The following is a 21,232-nucleotide window of genomic DNA, read 5'->3' on the forward strand; positions in this document are numbered from 1 at the left end:
TAAAATTGATTAAGTTATTAATCAAATGTACAATGTTGTTTAGCACATGTGATGCACATGGCAATTATTTTATGGTAATAGGCCAAGGATCCGAAGGATGTAGTGGGTGTCCAAGGCAAAAGTTGTGATAAGTTATGCCAACTAGGTTTTGGTAGTCGGTTGGTGTCAGTTTTGACCCTAAAATAGTTGTTTGGCCAATAAGTGTTAGTGGTGATATTAGAGACTAACATTAATTACTCAATTAATGCTAGCTTAAGGGTCAATAGAGGTTGAGGACGACTCCAGGCTGTAAATGGCCTAGCCAATTTGATTATGGATGGGCACATTTAATTTTGGGTAGGGTCAAAAGGGATGAAATTGATTAATGACTAATAATGTTGAAAAATGGTTTTAGAAGGCTGCCACTTGGCAAAAATGTCAATGCAAACTGAGATAATGTCTTTTGGACTGGATCTCAGTCATTTAGTTAGTTTGGAGCCAGAGGGAGAGAGAGAAGAGAGATTGCTGGTTCAATTTTCTATAGAGAACACAAACATTGGAGGTTGGGACAGTAGATAGGAGCCGTTTTGGGGCTGGTGACAGCAGGAAGACTTTCATCCGCAGCAAGTGACAACATTCAGCAGTAGGCGATAATATTCTGGAGGCTCTAGATAGCAGGTGACAACATTAAATGCTGATTGGTGTAGGCTGTAGTCAGATATAGGGGTTTTTTCCCACATGGAAACTCCGAATTTTCTCTCTTTGATAATCTCTCACCTATTCGAGCTCAGCATTTCTCAGCTATTTGGAGCAGATCTCAACCGTATTTGGTGGACAATAGAGGGATATTTGCTGTAAACCCTAAATTTTTGGAGAAATTAGGGTTGAGTAGCCACCTTAGGACCTGTCCCAACAAGAGAAACATTGTATATTGAAATTAGCACCTACAATTTGTTGTATTGTTAGAAATTTCAGATGCCCAACCATCTATTGTAAATTTGGGGCAGCATTTGGCCAGTTGGGGTCCAATTAGAGCAAGTCCTAGGTAAAAATCAAGGGGCAATTTGCCCAATTTGTTTGGAATTGTTGGATCAACAAGGGGCTTTTGGATTAGCCAAGGAGATCATGGAATCTCGGCTCACAATCAATCCATTGGCAATTGAAGTTAAAGAAATATTGAAAGGGGCGCCAGTTTTGGGGCCAACAATGTGTCAAATGTCCAAAATTATTAAGGTAAATTGTGCATTTCAATCTATATTTATTTGCTAATTGCTGTAATTTAAGTGCTTGATCAAGGAATTACCACCCTCTCCAAGAAGCATAGTTGTCAGGTAGTACGAAAAGTACGGTATGGTATGGTACGATAAAATACGGTACTAAATGGTACCTTAAGATTTTATAAGGTACGGTACGATATTAGTACGAAAAAAAAAGTAACTTCATTATTTTGAACTATAGATGATAGAACAGATGTTTAAAGTCTAAATAGCAATACTATTGGAGTATATAAGATGAATACGTGAGGGTAACATGCCAAAATCTCTATGGCATATGTTGCATGTGCAATATGTGCTACAACTTACAAGTACATACATAGGAGTGGATACATCATACATGAATGATCATACAAATAAGAGGCGTGTATGCTTGAGAGAGAGAAGGTTGAGAGAGAGAGAGAGAGAGAGAGAGAGAGAGGAAATCACATGAGATGCTTTATTAACGTCTACAAGAGGCTAAAATGACCTGTGAGATCGACAGTTACCAAACAAACCACCAAAGGTTTTGGTAAAAGATTTATGAATTTTGTTATGGCTTTGTTTGGCATTGCTAAGGCTAAAGTAGCTACTGATGGTACATTCACTAATTCGTGTACTGTCAGAAGGTACATTAGGCCAAGCTATCCTCTGGCCTAGTTTTATTAGCAATGTGTACTAATGCTTTGGGTTGGGTGCTGCAAAATGAGCTGTGAACAAAGGTAAAATCAATAGGATTAAGCTACTTGATGATTCTCAAATGGTATTGAATTTATTTATTGATGACACTAATATATTGTGAAAAATGATGGGCCATCAATTAGAAACGTTTGGAACTGCTTGAATACCTTATATATGGCCTTTGGCTCTAGGATAAATCATAACAAAACATGTATGAGGAGTGACGAGCCTAATCAAGCTTCCACCCCCTTTTTTGGTTGATCGATCAAGGCTACAAAATCACCACCACTACCACAACAACAACAACAACAACAGTCAACAACCCAAACCACCACCACCAACAACCACCACGCCAAAAAAAAAAGTGCTTGTTTTTTGGTACGAATTCGTACAGTACGGTTCGTACCGTACCGTATAGTACGAACCAGTACGAGTGCAACTATGCGAAGAAGGTAGGATGGTTTCACTTGTCAGAGATTTGGTCATATCTAGGAGAGGCACAAGCATATACAAGTCAGTACATGGCAAATTATACAGTCATACCATGTGGAAGAGCAGGTTGGGCTGCAATTTTAGCAGTTGCTAGTAATTCAAGCATGTTTTTAGGTAGGTTGCTTAGGTTGGATAGTTTGTGCCACATGGCAAGGAGTTTTGTGCTCTGTTTTAAAATTATTTATGCTCCGTTTTGTCCCCAGTTCGTTGGTTAGTTTTTTTAATTGGCTAACTTGATCAGATTTATGCATTTATGATTGCATATGCATAGTCATTTCAGCTTCTTGCTAGTTGAGAGAGATCTGACTTGTGATACTCACATAGCTTTCTATACATATGTGCCTTTAGTATTCAGCATTCGTACTCTGCAGTCTTTAGCATTGTACTTTGTCTCTCTCTCTCACTATTCATGTTTACTTCTTTTGAAATGAGCCTTCCTTCCGTGGATGGGTGGTAAATCCCTGATTACAACTTAATTACAACAGCAAACAATAAATGCAAATTTGAAAATACAAATTTATCTACTAATCTTGGACAATGCACATCCGATTGGCCCCAAAATTGGCCCCTTTCGGTATTTCTTTAGCTTTATTGAAGAAGAAGTTGATTTACAATGGGATTCTCCCGATCCCCTTCGCAATCCAAACTCCCCTTGCTATCCAAAGTGACCAACAAGTCTTTAATCTGATTTGCCTCTTTATTCGGGTACTTAATTTGTCTTCATCCACTTCATACCATCTGAATTTGGTTGAAATTCACTTTTAGCCTTGAAAAATCCAAGACTTAGAGCTTCCTATTTTTGGCATGCTTCTCGAAGCTGCTGTTAAACCCTAATTTCTGCTGTAAATTAGGGTTTACAGCAAAGAAATTAAAAATTTCTCAGCCTCTAAGGGTCCAAATGATGAGATCTTCGGAGCAAGGTTGTGAAATGGCTAGGAGATGAGAAAGTTGTAGAGAGAGAAAATTCACAGTTTTGTCATGAAGAATGATTGAAAATTAGTCAAATGCAGCTGCTACCCTGCCACAACAGCATTAAATGTTGTCGCCTACAGTCGAGACATCCTAATCAGCTGCCACCTTGTGGCAGGATGCAATTACCCAGTTGTGGAGGGTCCGAATTTGCAATCGCCTCCTCAAAACTCACTCGTGACTGGCTGCAACGGCTGAAAATAGATTGGCCATGGTTGCTCACAGCTCTCCCACATTCGCTACAGCAAGAATGATCTCGTTTTCCTTTTCTTTAGCCTTTTACCAGGCTATATGGGCAAGTTTGCCAAGTGGCAGCCTTCCCAAATGGTTTTTCCAACATAGTCCATCATTAAATATTATTTTTCAGCCTTTAATTACTGAAAATTAATCTAATAATTATTTCAATGTCCAGAAAGATAATCTGAGTGGCCAATAATTAAATTGGCTAGGCATCTTCCACTTTGGAGTCTCTCTGTGCCATCTTTGACCATTAGATTGGCGTTAGATACCATTAAATGCCACATCTCTAGTGTCACCAACTAACACTTATGGCCAAATGAATGATGTAGGCCAACAATTGACACCAGCTACCACCAAGTACCTGTGTAATATAACTTATAACAACTTTTACCTTCGACATCCCGTGATTTTCTCGGGTCCCAGGCTCGTAAATTTACTCTAACCCCAGTTGCACCTCTCATGTGCAACATTTACTTAATCATGTGATAAAAAATTAATCCACATGTCAAGTAAGGTTTCAAAAATACATGTCCTCATGACATCTTTCTGTTAATCAGCTCATATGCTTTTGCATTTGTTACATTGTGAGATGGAAAGAGAGTAGCATTGAAGAGTTGATTGATTGTGGGTAGATCTGAAGAGTTGGTTTCATTGTGATAACAAGGCTGTGTTTTTAGTGTTTGCGGGCAAGAACCAAGGTTGCGTATTGACACAAGGTTGATGCGAGTGGAGACATACAGGAAAGGAAGTGAGTTTGCTGTTTTTGTTCAGTATTTACTATTAAAGGAGAAAAGGTTGCGTTTTTAGCTTTTTATAGTAGATTTTGATTTTTAATTTTCTCCAGTAGTTAAGGCGCGTTTGGGAGGAGAAAACCCTAGCAAGTTTCTTTTTGGAGTCGAAGGGGGCTACCCATTGTTTTGCGTAGGTTATTTAGGCGATGATGTCTTCAGAAATTGATGTGGAGTTTGTCACGGGGACATGAAATTTTTGAGATGCTTTAATCTTGCTACTAACATTTGATTAATTTAATAATCAAATGTGCAAGGTTGCTAGGCACATGTAATGCACATGGCAGTTATTTCATGGTTTATGGCCATGGGCCCTAAGGAGTCAGTGGATGTCAAAGGCAAAAGTTGTGACAAGTTATGTCAGTTAGGCTTTGGTTATCAGTTGGTGTAGTTTTGACCCTAGGAAAGTTGTTTGGCCAATAAGTATTAGTGGTGACACTAGGGATAGTTATTTAACCATTAAATGTAAGTGGTGACACTAGGGACTAGCATTAATTACTTAATTAATGCTAGTCTAAGGGTCAATTAGGTTGGGGACTATTCATTGTTTCTGTTTCTCTTTCCGTTTCCTTGATTCCTATAACTATGCCTGAAATTCAAGGAATTGTCAAGGATTTTAGATGCTAGCTCATCCATTGAGAATTGGGGCAGCATTTGGCTAGTGATGGTTCCATTAGAGCAAGTCCTTGGTGAAAATCAAGAGGCAATTGGCCCAAATTGCTTGCTGATTGTTTGTACAGCAAGGGGCTTTTAGATTAGCAAAGGAGATTGTGGAATCTTAGCTTGTACTCAATCCATTAGCAAATGAAGTTAAAGAAATACCAAGAAGGGCATGAGTTTTGGGGCCAAGAGGATGTGTATTGTTCAAGATTGTTAAGGTTAAAGTGTGTATTTTAGTTTGTGCTCTTTTATTAATTGCCATAATTGAGTGCTTGACCAAGTATAACTATCCTATTCGAGAAGTAAGATTGGTTTCATGGTTTCATTGTCGGGATACTACTTAATCCTTTGATTTGGGGGGGACCTAAGGTACTTGATTGCAAGCCAAAGCTTTGTGCTAGTGCTGATTTTTGTCTTTACCTAAGTAATTACAGCAAGACGTCTTCATGCAGTGAGATGGAATCAAGCAGTGATGATACCTCTTAATATGGACATTCACATGGAAAGAAGGAAATGCAGTGCCTGATCTTGGACAAGGCTCACATGATGGACAAGAAGTTGAAAATGTTGCTCTTGAGTAGGATGCAAGGCCTTCAAGGAAAAGTGAGGCTAATGACTAGCAAGGGAAATTTGATAACAGTTTAGGGATCGGATGAGAATAGTAGCAAATCTCTTTGCTGAATTGGCAACGGATCCTTAGTTTCTTTGATTTTTGAATGCTTTGAAGAAGGACAGCAAGGACAAGAAGAAGAAATCACCTTCTATACCTTCGAGACAACAAGGTGCACTGAAGATAGTGCCAAAGCCTTTATTTGAAGTGCCCAAAGAAGCCAATGAAGAGAAACAGTTGGTACCTACGGGGCAAGGTGCGCAAATGTAAGGCCATCATGGAAGTGCCAATTCAATGGATTTTGGACAAGTAGGTATGTATGCAATGATGGGGCAGCTAGGATACTTTGGAGGTAGCATGTTTTTTCATGCAATGGTTGGACAAAGACTGCTTATGGAATGTATGGCACAACTCCTCATGGTATATGACAGTTAACGCATGGTGTGCAAGGCCCAATGTATTCGGGTATTGCGGGAAATGTGCATAATCCTATGTATGGCAGCATTGGTTTGATGCTTGGGGCATAGTGGCATGTTTGGTAACGCATTTGTATCCCCGAATGCTTATGGGGCTCGAGGAATGAGTGTTGGTCATGCATATGCTTCGTTTGGCTGTAAATACAGCAAATGCATCCTTTTTGCAGCAGCCAGTGTATGATAACTTGACTCCCAAAGGGGTAGCAAAAGACTATGATGAGGGTGGAAAAGAAGTGAAGTTTGAGTCCTTCAGTGGTACACAAGATAGGTTGAAAGATTCGACTTTCATTTAGCAGTTTGATGTAGCCTATTCAAGAGGTAACTTTATCGAATCCTCTAAGATTCGGAAGGCAGTCACTTTCTTGAAGGGGAATGCATTGTAGTGGTGATTCATATTCTTGATGCAAGGTAGAGCACTATAAACATGGGTACAATTCAACCAAATGTTTGCATCGAATTGGTTGACAAGTACCTTTGAGGTGGATATCGTGACAATTTGGAATAAGTTTGATGCAAAGAAATGGAAGAATTTAGAGCAATATAGTTTTGGGATGCATAGTTACTTGTCACTTCTTATCATGTGGTACCCCTTTACGAGCAAGTGGAAAAGTACGTTTTTGGGCTACCCAAAGGAATTAGGGTTTTTTGCATTAAGTCCACTGTCTGTATCATGTCTTAGCTCATAGAGACTACTACTGCCGTTGATGCTTTGCTGCGTGGAAAGAATTTGGTCTTCCAAGAGAGTGGGGAGAAGCTGAAGAAAAAGTTGTCAAAGGCTAAGAAAGGGGGCAGATCGGAAAATGGGTCTGAAAAGAGGCCAAAACAGCAAAGAAAGTGTTGGAAATCATTGGCACGACGTAGGGAATTAATGACTGCAAATAAATGCTCACATGAAGGTCAAATTGCAAAGGATTGTCCCAATAGGCAGCAAGCTAAAAATCAGAAAATTAGGGAGATCCAAAGGAAAAAGCCCAAAACGACAATGGGATTGGTGCTCGATTTTGTTAGTGATCAGCCCAATGATGATGCCACTGAGTTATACAAAGCATGGGAAAAAGTTGAGGATCAACATGCATTGATATTCTTTGATAATGATGCACGAGCTAACTTCATTTTTATAGTCATGGTAGCCTATCTAGGCATAAGAGAGGATGAGATGAGACCCATAGGGGAAGTTGGAATGGCATGCAAGGGCCATGCAGAGCCTGTCACATTGCTCATTGGAAAGCTTCGGTTGCACATATAGGGATATGTGGACAGCAAAGAGTTCTTCATTGATCTATTTAAGGTTTGCAATGTGCTGCTTAGTATACCATAGTGTCATCGAATATATGGAATGATTGATTCACATGCAAAAGAGATCACTATTCAGCATAAGGAAAAGACTCTCACTTGATGTAAAGTTGAAAGGGGAATTTGTTCCTGTTATATGGACTGTTGCCATTTCTAAAGCAATGAAAAATCACCTTTTAGCGTACTTGGTTTTTACTAAGGATAAGGTTAATAATGAAAATGTTGGGAATATATCAAAGCTAGAGAGGGATCGCATTTAATTTCTAAACATGTATGTTGATTGCTTCTCTCAGTCACTTTTAGGGTAGCTATTACTTGAAAGGCGTGAAGATCATATCATAGATCTTATCCCCAGAAGTAACCTACATAATAAGTCCACCTACAGAGTCCGTGCAATCCAGTAGGAGGGGATTATGAGCCAAGTGAATGAGCTGCTAGAAAAATATCTGATTCAACTCAGCTCTTCACCGTTTTGCTCTCTAGTGCTCTTAATGTGAAAAAACGATGGTTCATGGCATATGTGTATGGACTATCGTGCTTTGAACAAAATCACTATAAAGAATTCGTTTTTGATCCCTTGGATCAATGATGTTATGGATAGATTGCAGGGGGCAGACATATTCAGCTATATAGATGTGAAAAGTAGGTATCATCAGATATGCATTCGATTGGAGGATATGCCTAAGATAGCTTTCAGGATATCTTTTGGGCTATATGGGTTTCTTGTCATGTCTTTTGGACTTGTGAATGCTCCTGCTACTTTTAATCGGATGATAGATCGCATCTTTAGGCCACAGAGGGGATTTGTGGACATTTTTTTTTATGACCTGATTGTCTATTCAAAGAATGGAGCAGAGCATAGAAAGCATTTGGACATTGTGTTTAATGAGCTACATAAATATAGACTGATCATTAACGAAAAGGAAAGTAAATTCTTTTTTGCATGAAATCCACTTTTTGGGGCATATTTGAATTAGTCGATGCTATTCGTATGGACTTTGTAAATATTGAGGCAATATGCTCATGGCCACCATTGAAGAATGCACATGAGATTTGTAGCTTCTTGAGTTTATGTTCTTATTACAAGAAGTATATACGCGGGTTTGCTGAAATTACATCTCCAATGTATGCTTTGCAGAAGAAAAATGTGCCATTTAGATGGACAATAGTAAAAATTTCAACATTTGAAAAGTTAAAGGAAAATATAGCTTCAGATCTTGTGTTTGTGTTGTGCGATCTAAGGAAGTCATTTGTGGTTTAGTGTGATACATGTGGAAACAGCTTTGGGACTGTTTTAATGTAGGATGACCGAGTTATGACTTATGAGAGCCGTCTCCTCCACGGTGCAGAGAGAAATTACATGTCTATGAGAAAGAACTCTTGGCTGTAATTCACGCATTGTCTATGTGGAAACATTACTTGTTAGGGGCTAATTTTACAGTATAGGTAGATTATCAGACATTGAGGTACTTTCTGACGTAGACAAAGTTGTTAGAAAAGCATATGAGATGGGTAGACTCTCTTTGTATGTTTCATTTTCAGATTGTACATATTGATGGTAAAAAGAATGTTGTGGCTGATGCGCTGCCATAAGCCTGAGACTTCAGTTGTTAGCATGGTTTATCACATTGAGTTGGATGCCATAAAAGAGCAGTATGTTGTTGATTTAGATTTTGCTAATGTTTATGATCAGCTTCAGAGGCATGAGCACTTTGTGCTTAGAGATGGCTTTTTGATGATGCATGGACGACTGTGTCACAAAGCAGTTGAGGCCTAGAGCAATCATTGAAAGTCATGCTTCTTTGTAAGCAGGACATAGAGGTATTGATGCCACAATCAAAGCAGTAGAGCACTTGACCAGCTTTGAGGCATGATATAGAGGAGTTTGTTGTGATATGCATCGTATATTAGAAGGTAAAGCATAATAGGTAAAAGATACGGGATTTGTTGTAGCCCTTGCTTATTCTAGATAGGCCTTGGTAGAGCATTGCATTGGATTTTATTTTTGAGCTTTCTAGGATACCTACAACGAATGATGGGATATGGACTATGATTTGTAGGTTTAGCAAATAGACCCATTTCTTTCTGATAAAGAAGAAAATAAAAGTCGATCATATGGTACGCTTGTTTTTGCAACGCATCTTTAAGTATCATGGTATGCTAGAGTTGATCATCAATGATCGAGATCCTTGGATGACCAATTTATTTTGGAAGGGATTGTTTGAGAATATGAGTACCACATTGAAATTCTCATCATCCTTCCATCCGTAGACAGATGGTCAGTTCAAAGCGGCGAATTTCATAGTGTTGAATCTTTTGAGGTGCTATGTATCAGACGATAGGACAAAGGGGAGCAATATTTGCCATTGGTTGAGTTTGTTTACAACAACACGATGTATAGTTCCATTGGCAAAGCTCCATTTGAAGTGGTTGAGGGAAGTTACCATCTATTTTACAGACTAAGGATAAAATCTTTGTGGCTGATCACTATATGGAAAACTTGGATGCAACCTATGCAAATATAAAGTATGTACTTCAGAGATCATAGGAAAAGCAAAAGAAGGCAGTTGATCGCTATAGACGTGATTTGTAGTTTACAGAGGGTGATTATGTATTGCTGCATTTTGAAAGGACAAGGTTGAAAAAGATGAAAGGAAGAGAGAGATTGTATCCGATGTTATATGTGAGATACTATCGGCCCTTCCAAGTGTTGGGAGAAGATTAGTGATGAGGCATATCGGTTGGAATTACCCCCACATTGGTGGATACATAATGCCTTTCATGTCAGTTTGCTTAGGCATTTTTGTGGTGATGTGCTAGAGGATGTATTTGTTGAAATTCAACCTTGGTTGAGGAGTTGGATGAGATTTTGGTACCTGAGCAAATCTTGGCACATAAGGAAAGAAAGGTTTGGGGTAAAGTTTCTAGGAGATATTTGGTGACGTTTTAGAACTATTCACCAATGGATGCAAAGTGGAGGGAAGAGGATGACTTGATAGACCATCCTTATTTGTTGCAGCTTTATTTGGATGCCTTTCAGCTAGAGTCAACTTTAGTTCAGGCTCAATCAGGTTTAGCAGAGCAAGGTTCTAAAGCATTGCTTGATGCTCAAGGGGAAGGTAGCACTGCCAGTCCTTTAGTTGTGGACAACTCTCATATATAGTGGATCTTGGATGTATTCAGCATGAATCCAAGGTATTGTGCTAACAATATGTCTACCATGAGGTCACTAAGTGTACTAGTCATTGTGAGATGTATGCAGATGAGTATGAGTTTCACTTGGGTATTGAAACCATGCTATTGCATCAGTTCATGCTCAATTTGAAATCAATTTCTGATCAGTTAAGAGATCAGTTTATGGTCACCTTTGGATCAGTTTTTGTGTTCAATTTGTGATCAGCTTGGGATCACATTTGCAGCAGTTAGTGACTAGCTTTCAGATCGGTTTATGATCATATTATGCTCAATTTTCAATGGTCTACAGCTGGTTCTATGGACAACAGCATGTTAATGAATGTCATTGACAGTTTCAGCCATGGTTTATGTTAAGTTTATGTTTTACTATGGCCGTTAAGTCGAAAGAGTTGAGAAACCTGAGTTATGGATGCATCCAATGGGTTTCTAGCAATAGTTTTGGACTATTTTTCAGTTTTATCTGATGTTTATGCCGGCTGTAAGTTTTCAGCAGATTTTTGAGGCGGCATATGGCATGCCGCATGGGCTCAATAGACTAAATGTGGTTTAGCTTCTTTGATCTCGTAAGAAGAGCTAAACAAAGCTTACAAGCTTTTTATGAAAGGGATTAGGTAAGGATACATTTGGGATATGAACACCAAATCTTAGCTAACTGATGAGCAACTCAAAGACTATTTGAACAATATAAACTTCAGTTTCTAACCACAAAAGAGAGTTATGGAGGTCTCACATCTCATTTGCAAATCAACTTCATTAGCCCTTTCATCATAGGGGTGTCTATCTTTTGGGGGATAAACCTATCCTCCCTCTCCCAGATCTACAAGAAGGCAATGCAACACTATGTTACATTCTAAATTAAAGGTGACACATCAATGGGAGGCTTGACTAATGGAACTATAGATTTGGCAGTTTGTGGAATCAAGCAATTCAACCTAAAATGTCAGATAGTAGTGGCCAATGTTGTGACTGTGATGCCTTATGAAAATGAGGACGTGAAATTTTTGAGATGCTTTAATCTTGCTAGTAACATTTGATTAATTTAATAATCAAATGTGCAAGGTTGCTAGGTACATGTGATGCACATGGTAGTTATTTCATGGTTGATGGCCAAGAACCTGGAGGAGTATGTGGATGTCACAGGCAAAAGTTGTGACAAGTTATGCCAGCTGGGCTTTGGTTGTCAATTGGTGTCAATTTTGACAGTAGGATAGTTATTTAACCATCAAGTGTAAGCGGTGATACTAGGGACTAGCATTAATTACTTAATTAATGCGAGTCTAAGAGTCAATTAAGGTTGGGACTACTCTAGGTTACAAATGACCTAGCCAATTTAATTATGGATGGATACTCTTAATTTTGGGCAAGGTCAGAAGGGCTGAAATTAATTTTAGCCCTAGAAATTATTGGAAAATGGGATTAGAAGATTGCCGCTTGGCAAGAATACCCATGCAACTGAGAAAAACTTTTTTGGGGCTAGTGGAGAGCCATTTAGTATTGGTAGGTTGAGGTTGAGGTTGAGAGAGAGAGAGAGAGAGAGAGAGAGAGAAGGCTGTTGGTCCAACTCTCTGCACAGAAATCAGCATTTTTTGCAGGTGACAGCCATCAAAGGGCGAGGTAGGTGACAATAGAGGGACCTCTTCAAGAGCTGATGACAGCATTGCTAATCAGGTGACAACATTTATGAGGCTTTAGCATAGCAAATTTGACAGACCAGCAATCAATTTTGGGCATTTTCTCGCGAAGAATCTAAGATTTCTATCTCATCTCAGCATTCTCTCACCTTCTCTAGCCTATTCTTTGAAGATATCAGTATCTCTTAGCCATTTGGAGCAGATCTTAGCCAAATTTGGTAGACAATAGGGAGAATTATGCTGTAAACTCTAAATTTTGGTAGAAATTAAGGTTTAGCAGCCACCTTGGGACCGGTGTCATCAGTCAAGGGCATCGTACACTAAATCAGCACTTGAAATTCAAGGAATTGTTAGGAAATTTAAATGCCAGCTCTTTCGTTGTGAATCAGGGCAGCATTCGGCTAGTTAGTGGTTCCAATAGAGCAAGTTTTTGGTAAAAATCAAGGGGCAATTGGCCCAAATTGCTTGTTGATTGTTTGTATTGCAAGGGGATTTTGGATCAACAAAGGAGATTGTGGAATCTCAGCTCGTACTCAATCCATTAGCGAATAAAGTTAAAGAAATACCGAAAGGGGCGTTAATTTTGGATCCAACAGGGTGTCTAATGTTTAGGATTGTTAAGGTAAATGTGTGCATTTTAGTTTATGCTCTTTTATTAATTCTTGTAATTAAATGCTTGATTAGGTATTGCCACCCTATCTTAGAAGGAAGGCTAGTTTTAGAGTTCCAGGCAACTATGGACTGTAAGGTCTGGATGTTATTGATTTTTCCACATTATCAAAAGCTAGATGGAGGAAACTACGGCAGCACTCTCCATTGCATGCTACTGCTTTTGTGCTTTGTGTAGATTGATGGAATGATGTACTCTTCATTGCATGCTGCTTTTGTGCTCCGTCCTATTTGGAGAACAAAGAATCCTAAGAGTGACAGGGAGGTGAGTAAGGGGTGGGTGGATGTGGTTGAATGTGTTATAAACTATGATGTAAGAGCTCAAGGGGAGTTATATGATGAACTGGATAAGTATAAGCCTGAGTTAGGTGCATTTGTGCGTCCTATTGCAAAGGATGAAAAGAGGATGCATCAAGGTGTAATATGGTAGGAAACTTTTGGGGCAGAGACACCAAATTTGTAGTGCTTGAGGCACTTGTGCTTCACCATGTGAGAGAAATTGGAGCATTGTTTGCCAAATAATATAGAGAAGCTTGTTTTTATACACACCAATTTGTGTCTCATAAGCAAGTTAAAAGAAAGAAGATTTGAGAAGATGGAAGTGACATTGGAAATGCTAAACAAGGAAAAGGATGATGAAAGGTTGCTTGCTATGTAGGAAATGAGAGAGGAAGATTATGAAAATTCAGCTCTTGTGATAGTAACGAGTCATGATATTTTGTGATCTTAGTGGGCTGATTATAATATCAAAATTCAGTCCCCTTGTCAAATTTCAATGTCTTTTATGCTTGTTTTTCAAAGTGTAAGCTTTGTTTGAAATGTGCACAATTCATATTAAGCTTCAACTTATCATTCTTATATTTTTCTAGTCTTTTAAGAAAAAAAAATAGGGCAATGTATGATTCAGCCCAGGGGTCTGAATCATACTTTAGTCGTACTTTCATATCTGTACACGTATGGAAGTAGGAGATATATGTGAGTATGGCTATGTGGCAGTGCAGTTGGTTGCAGAGGCAGCAAAACATAGGCAGATTTTCTATGTGGTAGGCTAGTGACAGCAATCCGGGCCCAAACGGCAGCACGAATGGTTGTACAGCAGTAAACACAGGTGGGAAACAGGTTGCCAGGCTGAATAGCAAGTGCTTGATGTTGGACAGCAGCTCGAACTGAGATATTCTTTGTGAACAGGGTGTGGACAGTAGAGATAGTCACCAGCAATTTGCAAAACAGGATTGAGACTGAGTAGTGGGAAGCTTGTCTATTTATAGATGGATGGGTCCTCCCAAATTAGGGTTTGGATTATGGGACGCAGATGCTCTCTAGGATCATGTTTCTTTTTGATAAAAGTTTGGTAATTTTGAGTTTTGGGGATATTATTAAGAGCTAATTAAGTTTAGAATGCATGTTTGGCTCAGCACAAAGTACCTACACCAATGAAGTTAAAATAGTGGAGGCCAATTTTCATGATCATGTCAATTGGTCTTTTTTACAAGAGTTAATGGTTGCTATGGTTTTGACCCTCAGCTGACTAAGTCATAAAGGACCACTAAAGAAATGGTTGAAAGAGTCTAAAAGAAGCTAGGATGCTTCGATATTTACTAAGACTTTGTTGGGACCTAAAATGGACCCGATAGTGGCTCTCTCACACTCAAGATCACTCTTGGACCTCACAACCCAACCCCTCCATGGCCGTGCGGCCATGAGTAGATAGAAGACTCATTAGAGAATCTCACACTACACTAAAATGTTGCATTTGTATTCCAACCCCCTAATTGCCTTGTTTCGGACTCCAAGCAAGGAGCATTCCGTACATAAAGGGTGTAAAACACCCTCATGATATCAATGTAAGTGCCTCCCCGATTGAATGTCATGGCCTCTATTTTGGACGTCCTTTTCGGTTTAGGGTTGATTTTCCTTGAGTTCCGTTCTTTATGCGCACTAGGTCACTTAACTCCTCTCTTTCTCTTTTGACCCACTTAATGGCCACAAATCTATCTATGGCTTGGATCTCCTTGCATACAATTGGTTTAAGAGAAAACAATTGCTATGCATTGCTATATACAAGAATAAGGCTTTAATGCATTTGTGAATGGATTGTGCTCAGACAACCTCTAAAAACCAACGTGTATGTGCCAAACATATCTTTCATAAGCATATATTTCCATGCGTGCAAAACTACGTCATAGTGTAGTATTGTGATGTCATGGCATGGTGTCCACTGGGCTCCTGCTACCATAACATATACATATAATCACGAAATCGAATCTAAGAATGGTCTAAAACTGAAAACGTCTCATTTCATCATGCTTTTAATGTATTGTCTCTTTGCCACACGAAAGATCAAATCTACAGGTGCACCAAGGCTATCCTTGTGCTATAAATCTGCATTAAACACAGTTAGTGATGAATATATTTATGTCTTCTGATCAAAATGATGAATTTTCTGATTAAAAACAGCATTAGAACCATTGCACTTTTTTTTTGGATATTTTTTTGGCTATTTATTAGGCATTGCTAGAGCATTTTCCTTTAATATTTGGCTATTAGCTGGAAAATACACCAGCCAATCAAGATCAGAGAACAAAACTATCATAAAAATTCACATTCAGCCGATGGGAACATAATAAATTCTCGCTTCCACAAACTATGTAGCGTTGATGCTCACTCACGTTTTTTCCACGTCTCTTCTCACCTTGGCCACATGTCCCCTCAAAATTGGGCATACCCTTCAAAATTGGATCATTTTTTGGTCATTTCGCTGTCCACAACCATTCTCCTACACAAACTGAGTTGTTTTGTCATGAATTTTTGCTGTAAACATGCAAATTTTTTGCCAATGTCATGGTTGAACACTCCTTCCAAGGCTGACTTTACACTCTGCTCTGCTTCCGGCTTTGAAATGCTTTGTCTTGTGCCTTGACCACCTTGTGAAATCGACATCATTTCAGTTTTCTTTCTTCATTTTCTGCTCCAAATGAGTTATGAAACCTTCAAAAGTGCTTTAAAACCTTGGAAAATCTGGTTTTAATATCTGCTTTCAGACTTTGAGTTGTCTCACAAGTAGAAATGACCTAGAATTTCTAACAACATTGTCTTGTGCTCAGCAGAAAATCAAAGAGATTGGAGTCTTTTATGTTTATTCAAGAGAGTGTTGCTTTTCTAGGAAGCTTTTTGTTCGGTTTGCAACCTTTAGATTCTGGTTTATCTATTTGAGTCTCTTTTTTCCTCTTTCTTTTAAGACAGTTATAAGCCGTGATCTCATAGTAAGGGGCATCTAACCTGGTTAGAAGGAAACTTTGGAACGGGAACAGAAACGAGAATGGGGATGGGAACTTCCAAAGGGACTGAAACGGGAACGGGAATGCCACATCATCAAGGGAAGACGAACGTTATATGATATCCTAGTTAATAATGTTTGAGGACTTTTACTTAAAAAACTTAAATTTATCAATATGCAAAAACTTACAGAAGTTAGAAGATGCTAATGAAGCTATAAGATGGAAGTTCTTAGTTCTCTGAGAGAGAGAGAGAGAGAGAGAGAGAGAGCCATTGTGTATCTTGTAATCATGTAAACTTGTACCTTTTTTTCATAAATAATACAATTACCTTTTACGAAAAAAAAAGAGAGAGTTCAAAGTCTTTGTTGGTCATAATTGATTGTCATAAGTGTTGGTCTTGATTGACAGACTGTAGTCGGAACCAAACTGTGGCCACGATCCTTGTTTCAGTTGTTCACTTTTAATGTTCATATGTGGAAGAATCACTTCACTTGATCTACACTCAAAACGGCACATTTGTGGCCTAAAATAAATTATGTTTTCTTATAAAAGGGCACAAACTTTCAAATATTGACCATAAATATTGCATCCTATTCCATGGAAACTTTTTATGTCTGTCTTCCGAAATGTTTCAGGTTTGGCCTGAAACGCCATGTGGCGCCGTTTTGGGATTGCAAAATGTTTTGGTCCAGGAAACATGTTTCAAGAAATTTTGACCCCGTTTTACCCTCCTAAGTGCCGTTTCACGTAACTATGTATTGCCCACATATAAAATTTTCATTCCTATCAAGTGGCTGAAAAATCATAATTGCATGGCCAGGAGGTATGACAATGAAAAAGGTCACATTTATATTTAGTACCCTACCTAGAGGTCTCAAACCCAAGACATTGTAAAGGAAGACCATGCTCTACTTCTGCAATCTTGGAAAGGAGTCCCAGTTGCATCAAAGCTTTGAGAACATTTTACTTTGTCTTATATTCTTACTTTATTAAATTTTCAGACTCTATAACAAACTTGCTCATAGCTGGAGGGTATTTGATTGTCAAATTGAGGATCTTTGAGCCAAGTTGTCTGCCCTTACGTTCAGTCTGATGATGCAGATTCATATATATGCAAAGCGGTACTCAACAGCAGATTTGCCTATGGATGAGGCTGGCCTTTCACAGTGGTGCAAAGATATCTTTGTTGTGAAGGTGATCATGCAGTTTAATTTTTTTATGTATTCCGAAAACATAGTTTCCTGAGACTGGACTATTATGATTTTACAATACAGGGGCAATGATAGTATCAAGTTATTTGTTATAAGCACCTACGACACTACAGAGTACAGCTGACATAATCTTGCTGAATTTTTTTTAAATGTGAGCACTAATACAATGTCGCCATTTTGGCTCTTTCAGGATGACTTGTTAGAGAAGCATAAAGTGGACAATAGTTTTGAAGAGGAACTTTACAAGCCACTTGCTAGGCCGATCAAACCACTTTTGGTAGCATATGATCGATCCTCTTTTAACTTTCTTAGTTTACCATGTGAACCTGTCTTGTTTGGACAACTCTATTCCTGACCAGAATGAATGCATTGTTTGGCCTCATGCAGATAGTCCTAGGTTGGTCTATGCTGCTGCTTTATTCAGCTGGGAGGCTCCTAAGTCCTCTGTTGTCCAGTTGGATTGGAGTTGCTTGGGTCACAGGAGGATTTGGGACTGTCTTTTTCCTGATGCAAATCTTCATATTATTTACTCAATCAGAAAGATCCACCCCCCCCAAGGTGCTGGCGCACAAAAGAGTACTCCAGGAGGAAAAAATGAATGGAAAGTGAATGCCGTGAACTTCTTATAACAAATTCTTGTGGAAGTGCCTGTGATTCGATCTTTTCCATTTTGTCATCATACATGGGTCTTGTATCCATGGCATGTGCAGTATTGATTTTTGTAATCATATCAATCAGAAATCCTATTAAGGTGAAAGCCAATGTGATCACCACATTTGTACCCTGCTCTTTGATGTCAAGTCTACATGCAAGATTGGTTGGAGCTACCCTTGCAAAGTACACCTACGATCCAGTGATATACAAAAGTCAAATACTGTATTGTTGTGCAGCTTTACTTTAAAAGATACAGGAACATACAGATGTTAACAACACATGCAACATTCATAATAATTCTGAGGGATACTTTGCTATTTTTCAATGTATTTTGGAAACATATGGAAGTTAAAACCACATGCTGCTTTCTATTTAAATCTGGGGGCTTGTTTAAAGTACTGGAAAGACATTAGAATTCAATGTATTGATTGAAGATGGAGGTACCAGTTGAATGCTGTAGGAATAAGTCTCATCGGATGGGTATCATCTTGTGGTTCTTAGATCTTCCGAAGGTATTCCCACTGACATGTGCTTCTATGCCGTCCAATTCTCTTTGATTCTTTCCACCTCCTGGTATGGAAACTTGTTCTAAGCTTTTATTTTCTGGCACAATGGGTGATGTTTATCAAGGCTAAGGCAATTAATGACAAATACGTGTATGGGGGTGTATACTGAAACTCACAAATGGATGATCAATTGAGAGTTCATGTGGAAAAGGGGGGTCAAAGGAGGTGCATTTGGCTTATCAAGAGTTGTAATAAAGGGAATGAATGGATGTTCAAATGATGGGATCCAAGGGCAAATGACAATCATATACTAACATCTAAACTAAAAACATTTGGGAAGATAAGTTGCCTCTAGACATGTTTTCTTTTGGAGGTGCGTCAGTCGTGGAACCTTGTTTGGTTGAAAACACCTTGGCAAATAAACGAATAGCATTGGCCACTTGTCTTAGATGTTCCTCTTCTTTTTAAGTATTGCATCATCTTCTTTGGACTTGCCATGAAGGTTATCTTTCTTGCATCCTTTGTGGTACTTTAAGAAGATATTTGGTGGATATTATGTATTGGACTCTTGTGATTTATTGTCGCAGCTAGATATTGGATTTTGTGATTTATTCATGTTGATTGCAATCAAAGTTCTAAGGAACCTCTTATTTTTGTTGATCAGTGTGGCAATCCTTACGATTATTTTAAGCTCCAAGAGATATGCTTTATGAATTGCAAACAGGAAGTTGCGCGATTTTAATGCTTTCAAAAAATTTTAACTGAATGTACTCCCTCATTAAGGGGGATAAGCTTCACAAATTGCAATTAGGAAGTTGGAAGTTTTCGCCTCATTTGTGCCTTATAAAGTACGAATTAATCAAAGTTTGTTGTATCCCTAGTTATATATCATTACCAAGCTCACTTGGAGTGCACACATTTTAATTGTATTCTTATTTATGTTGGGTGCTTGTATATAGTTAAAGTGATGTTTCTAAGATGAGATGCATGAGTACTCCAACATCGACAGGGGGGTGCATCCCCTACTCCCAAATTTGGCAAAGAGTGGTTAATTACCACTTTTCGATTCTTCTATGCATGGATAGGCTAGCTCATAGGATGAATGAAGGAACATCAAAGCTTGATTGTGATAGGAGTGGCCTTAGTGACTACAAAGGGAGATGACTAATTAAGTGTTGTCAACAATGTAAAATTTCATGAATACAACACATGAACATGCCTTTACAAGTGATGCACCTAACAATATGTAAACCCATAGGCTCATGATGAAATATTGAGCTTGTTTAGAGGCCTCAAGGAAGTTTGACTAGAATATTCCCTCCAAAAAGGGTCTATTGAATTTTTGTGAACGAGCCCCAAAACATTTCACAATTTTATTTCTCAAAAGCTGACATTGATGTATAACATGCCAAGTTTGGAGAAGGGATAAGATTGATACTTAGAAGATTTATTTTTACCTAGGGAATATTAATGTGATTGAAGTCTAATGACTTTGGGGTTTAGGGAATTGAAGTCTGATAACTTTGGGATTCATTTGTAAAAATTTTATTGGATGTCTTTTTTTATAAAGAGTATTTTACAAGGATATCTAAATGATATCCAAAATTTTTAAAGGTGAGTGCAAGTGTTAATAATGGAGATCAATGCTCCACTCCTCATGTAACTGCATAGGTAATTGCTGACTCAAAGTTTGTGAACCCCCATATAAGAAGGCATTTATGAACATCACATTTACTTAATAGGAATTGGTTTCAACATTGATGGTAGTTTAGTGTAGCCAAATATTTGGAAGCAAACATTGAGGGGGTTGGCACATTGCCAACTAGCTACAATGTGTAGAGGAATTACTACACTAGATCCTTATTTGTAGGATCTCTTGCAGCACAACTTTCCCTTTGGGAGGTGAGGATGCCGGGGGAAAGGAAGAAGCCTTTGCCCACGAGGGTCAATGCTCCTTTTTTGGATTTTTTTCTCTTGGTTGGGTTTGGGTAAGGAAAGGGGGTTATGCTAAATACAATGTGTGATTCATTGATCTAGTGGATATATATTTTGTGGTCAATTTTGATTGCATGTTGGGAAAAGCATGCAATGCAATGCTTGCTCTATTTAGTATCTCGGTTCATAGATTATTTTACAAGCTTCAACCATGTTTTTCCTATGTATGCAACTTTTGCTCTTATGTTTCCAATGTGCTATCAAATCATCTTAATACAAGCACATGGTTGGGAAGCATCAATCGTCTATTGTAATTATCCATAATAATTAAAGTTTTTTATTCTTTGCAATTTTTGTTATTCACTTTAAGAAAATTGGTCTTTTGTTATGTTATCTTAAGGACATGAGTATATGCCATACCAATCATCTTTCTAAAGAAAATCACCATTTTTTAAATTCAAAGAAAAATCTCTTTTGTTCCTACACTAAGATTCTTTTACAATTATGTGATCATGATAAAGTTTCCAAAGCATTAAGTTCTTGAACTCATCTTGATAGAGGTTATGATGATGTGTTAAATTGTGGGGGCAATCATTTGAGCATCTACATGATGTTGTGCACTACCATAGTATGCAATATTTCTCTTGTGTTGATTCTAACATTACGTATAAGAGCTTGATCTAATGATTATCAAATTAGAGAACTTCATGCT

At 38.3% G+C, this 21,232-nt stretch overlaps 1 protein-coding gene across 2 annotated transcripts in view; it reads left to right on the top strand.

Moving 5' to 3' along the window:
• LOC148037691 (1-acyl-sn-glycerol-3-phosphate acyltransferase PLS1-like) overlaps positions 1 to 18,477 on the top strand; it is a 62,876-nt gene extending 44,399 nt beyond the window's left edge. For both annotated transcript variants that reach the window (XM_087676629.1, XM_087676630.1), the window contains 3 exons: positions 17,316 to 17,408; positions 17,616 to 17,702; positions 17,813 to 18,477. In XM_087676629.1, coding sequence (XP_087532755.1) covers positions 17,316 to 17,408; positions 17,616 to 17,702; positions 17,813 to 18,034 — 402 coding nt within the window. In that variant the 3' untranslated portion in view covers positions 18,035 to 18,477. The remainder of the gene's footprint in view (positions 1 to 17,315; positions 17,409 to 17,615; positions 17,703 to 17,812) is intronic.
• Positions 18,478 to 21,232: the final 2,755 nt, after the last annotated feature.

Source organism: Lygodium microphyllum, chromosome 4 (assembly GCF_053477565.2).
Source record: "Lygodium microphyllum isolate KBCC chromosome 4, Lygodium_microphyllum_v1.1.10, whole genome shotgun sequence".
In the NCBI taxonomy this organism is placed as follows: domain Eukaryota; kingdom Viridiplantae; phylum Streptophyta; class Polypodiopsida; order Schizaeales; family Lygodiaceae; genus Lygodium; species Lygodium microphyllum.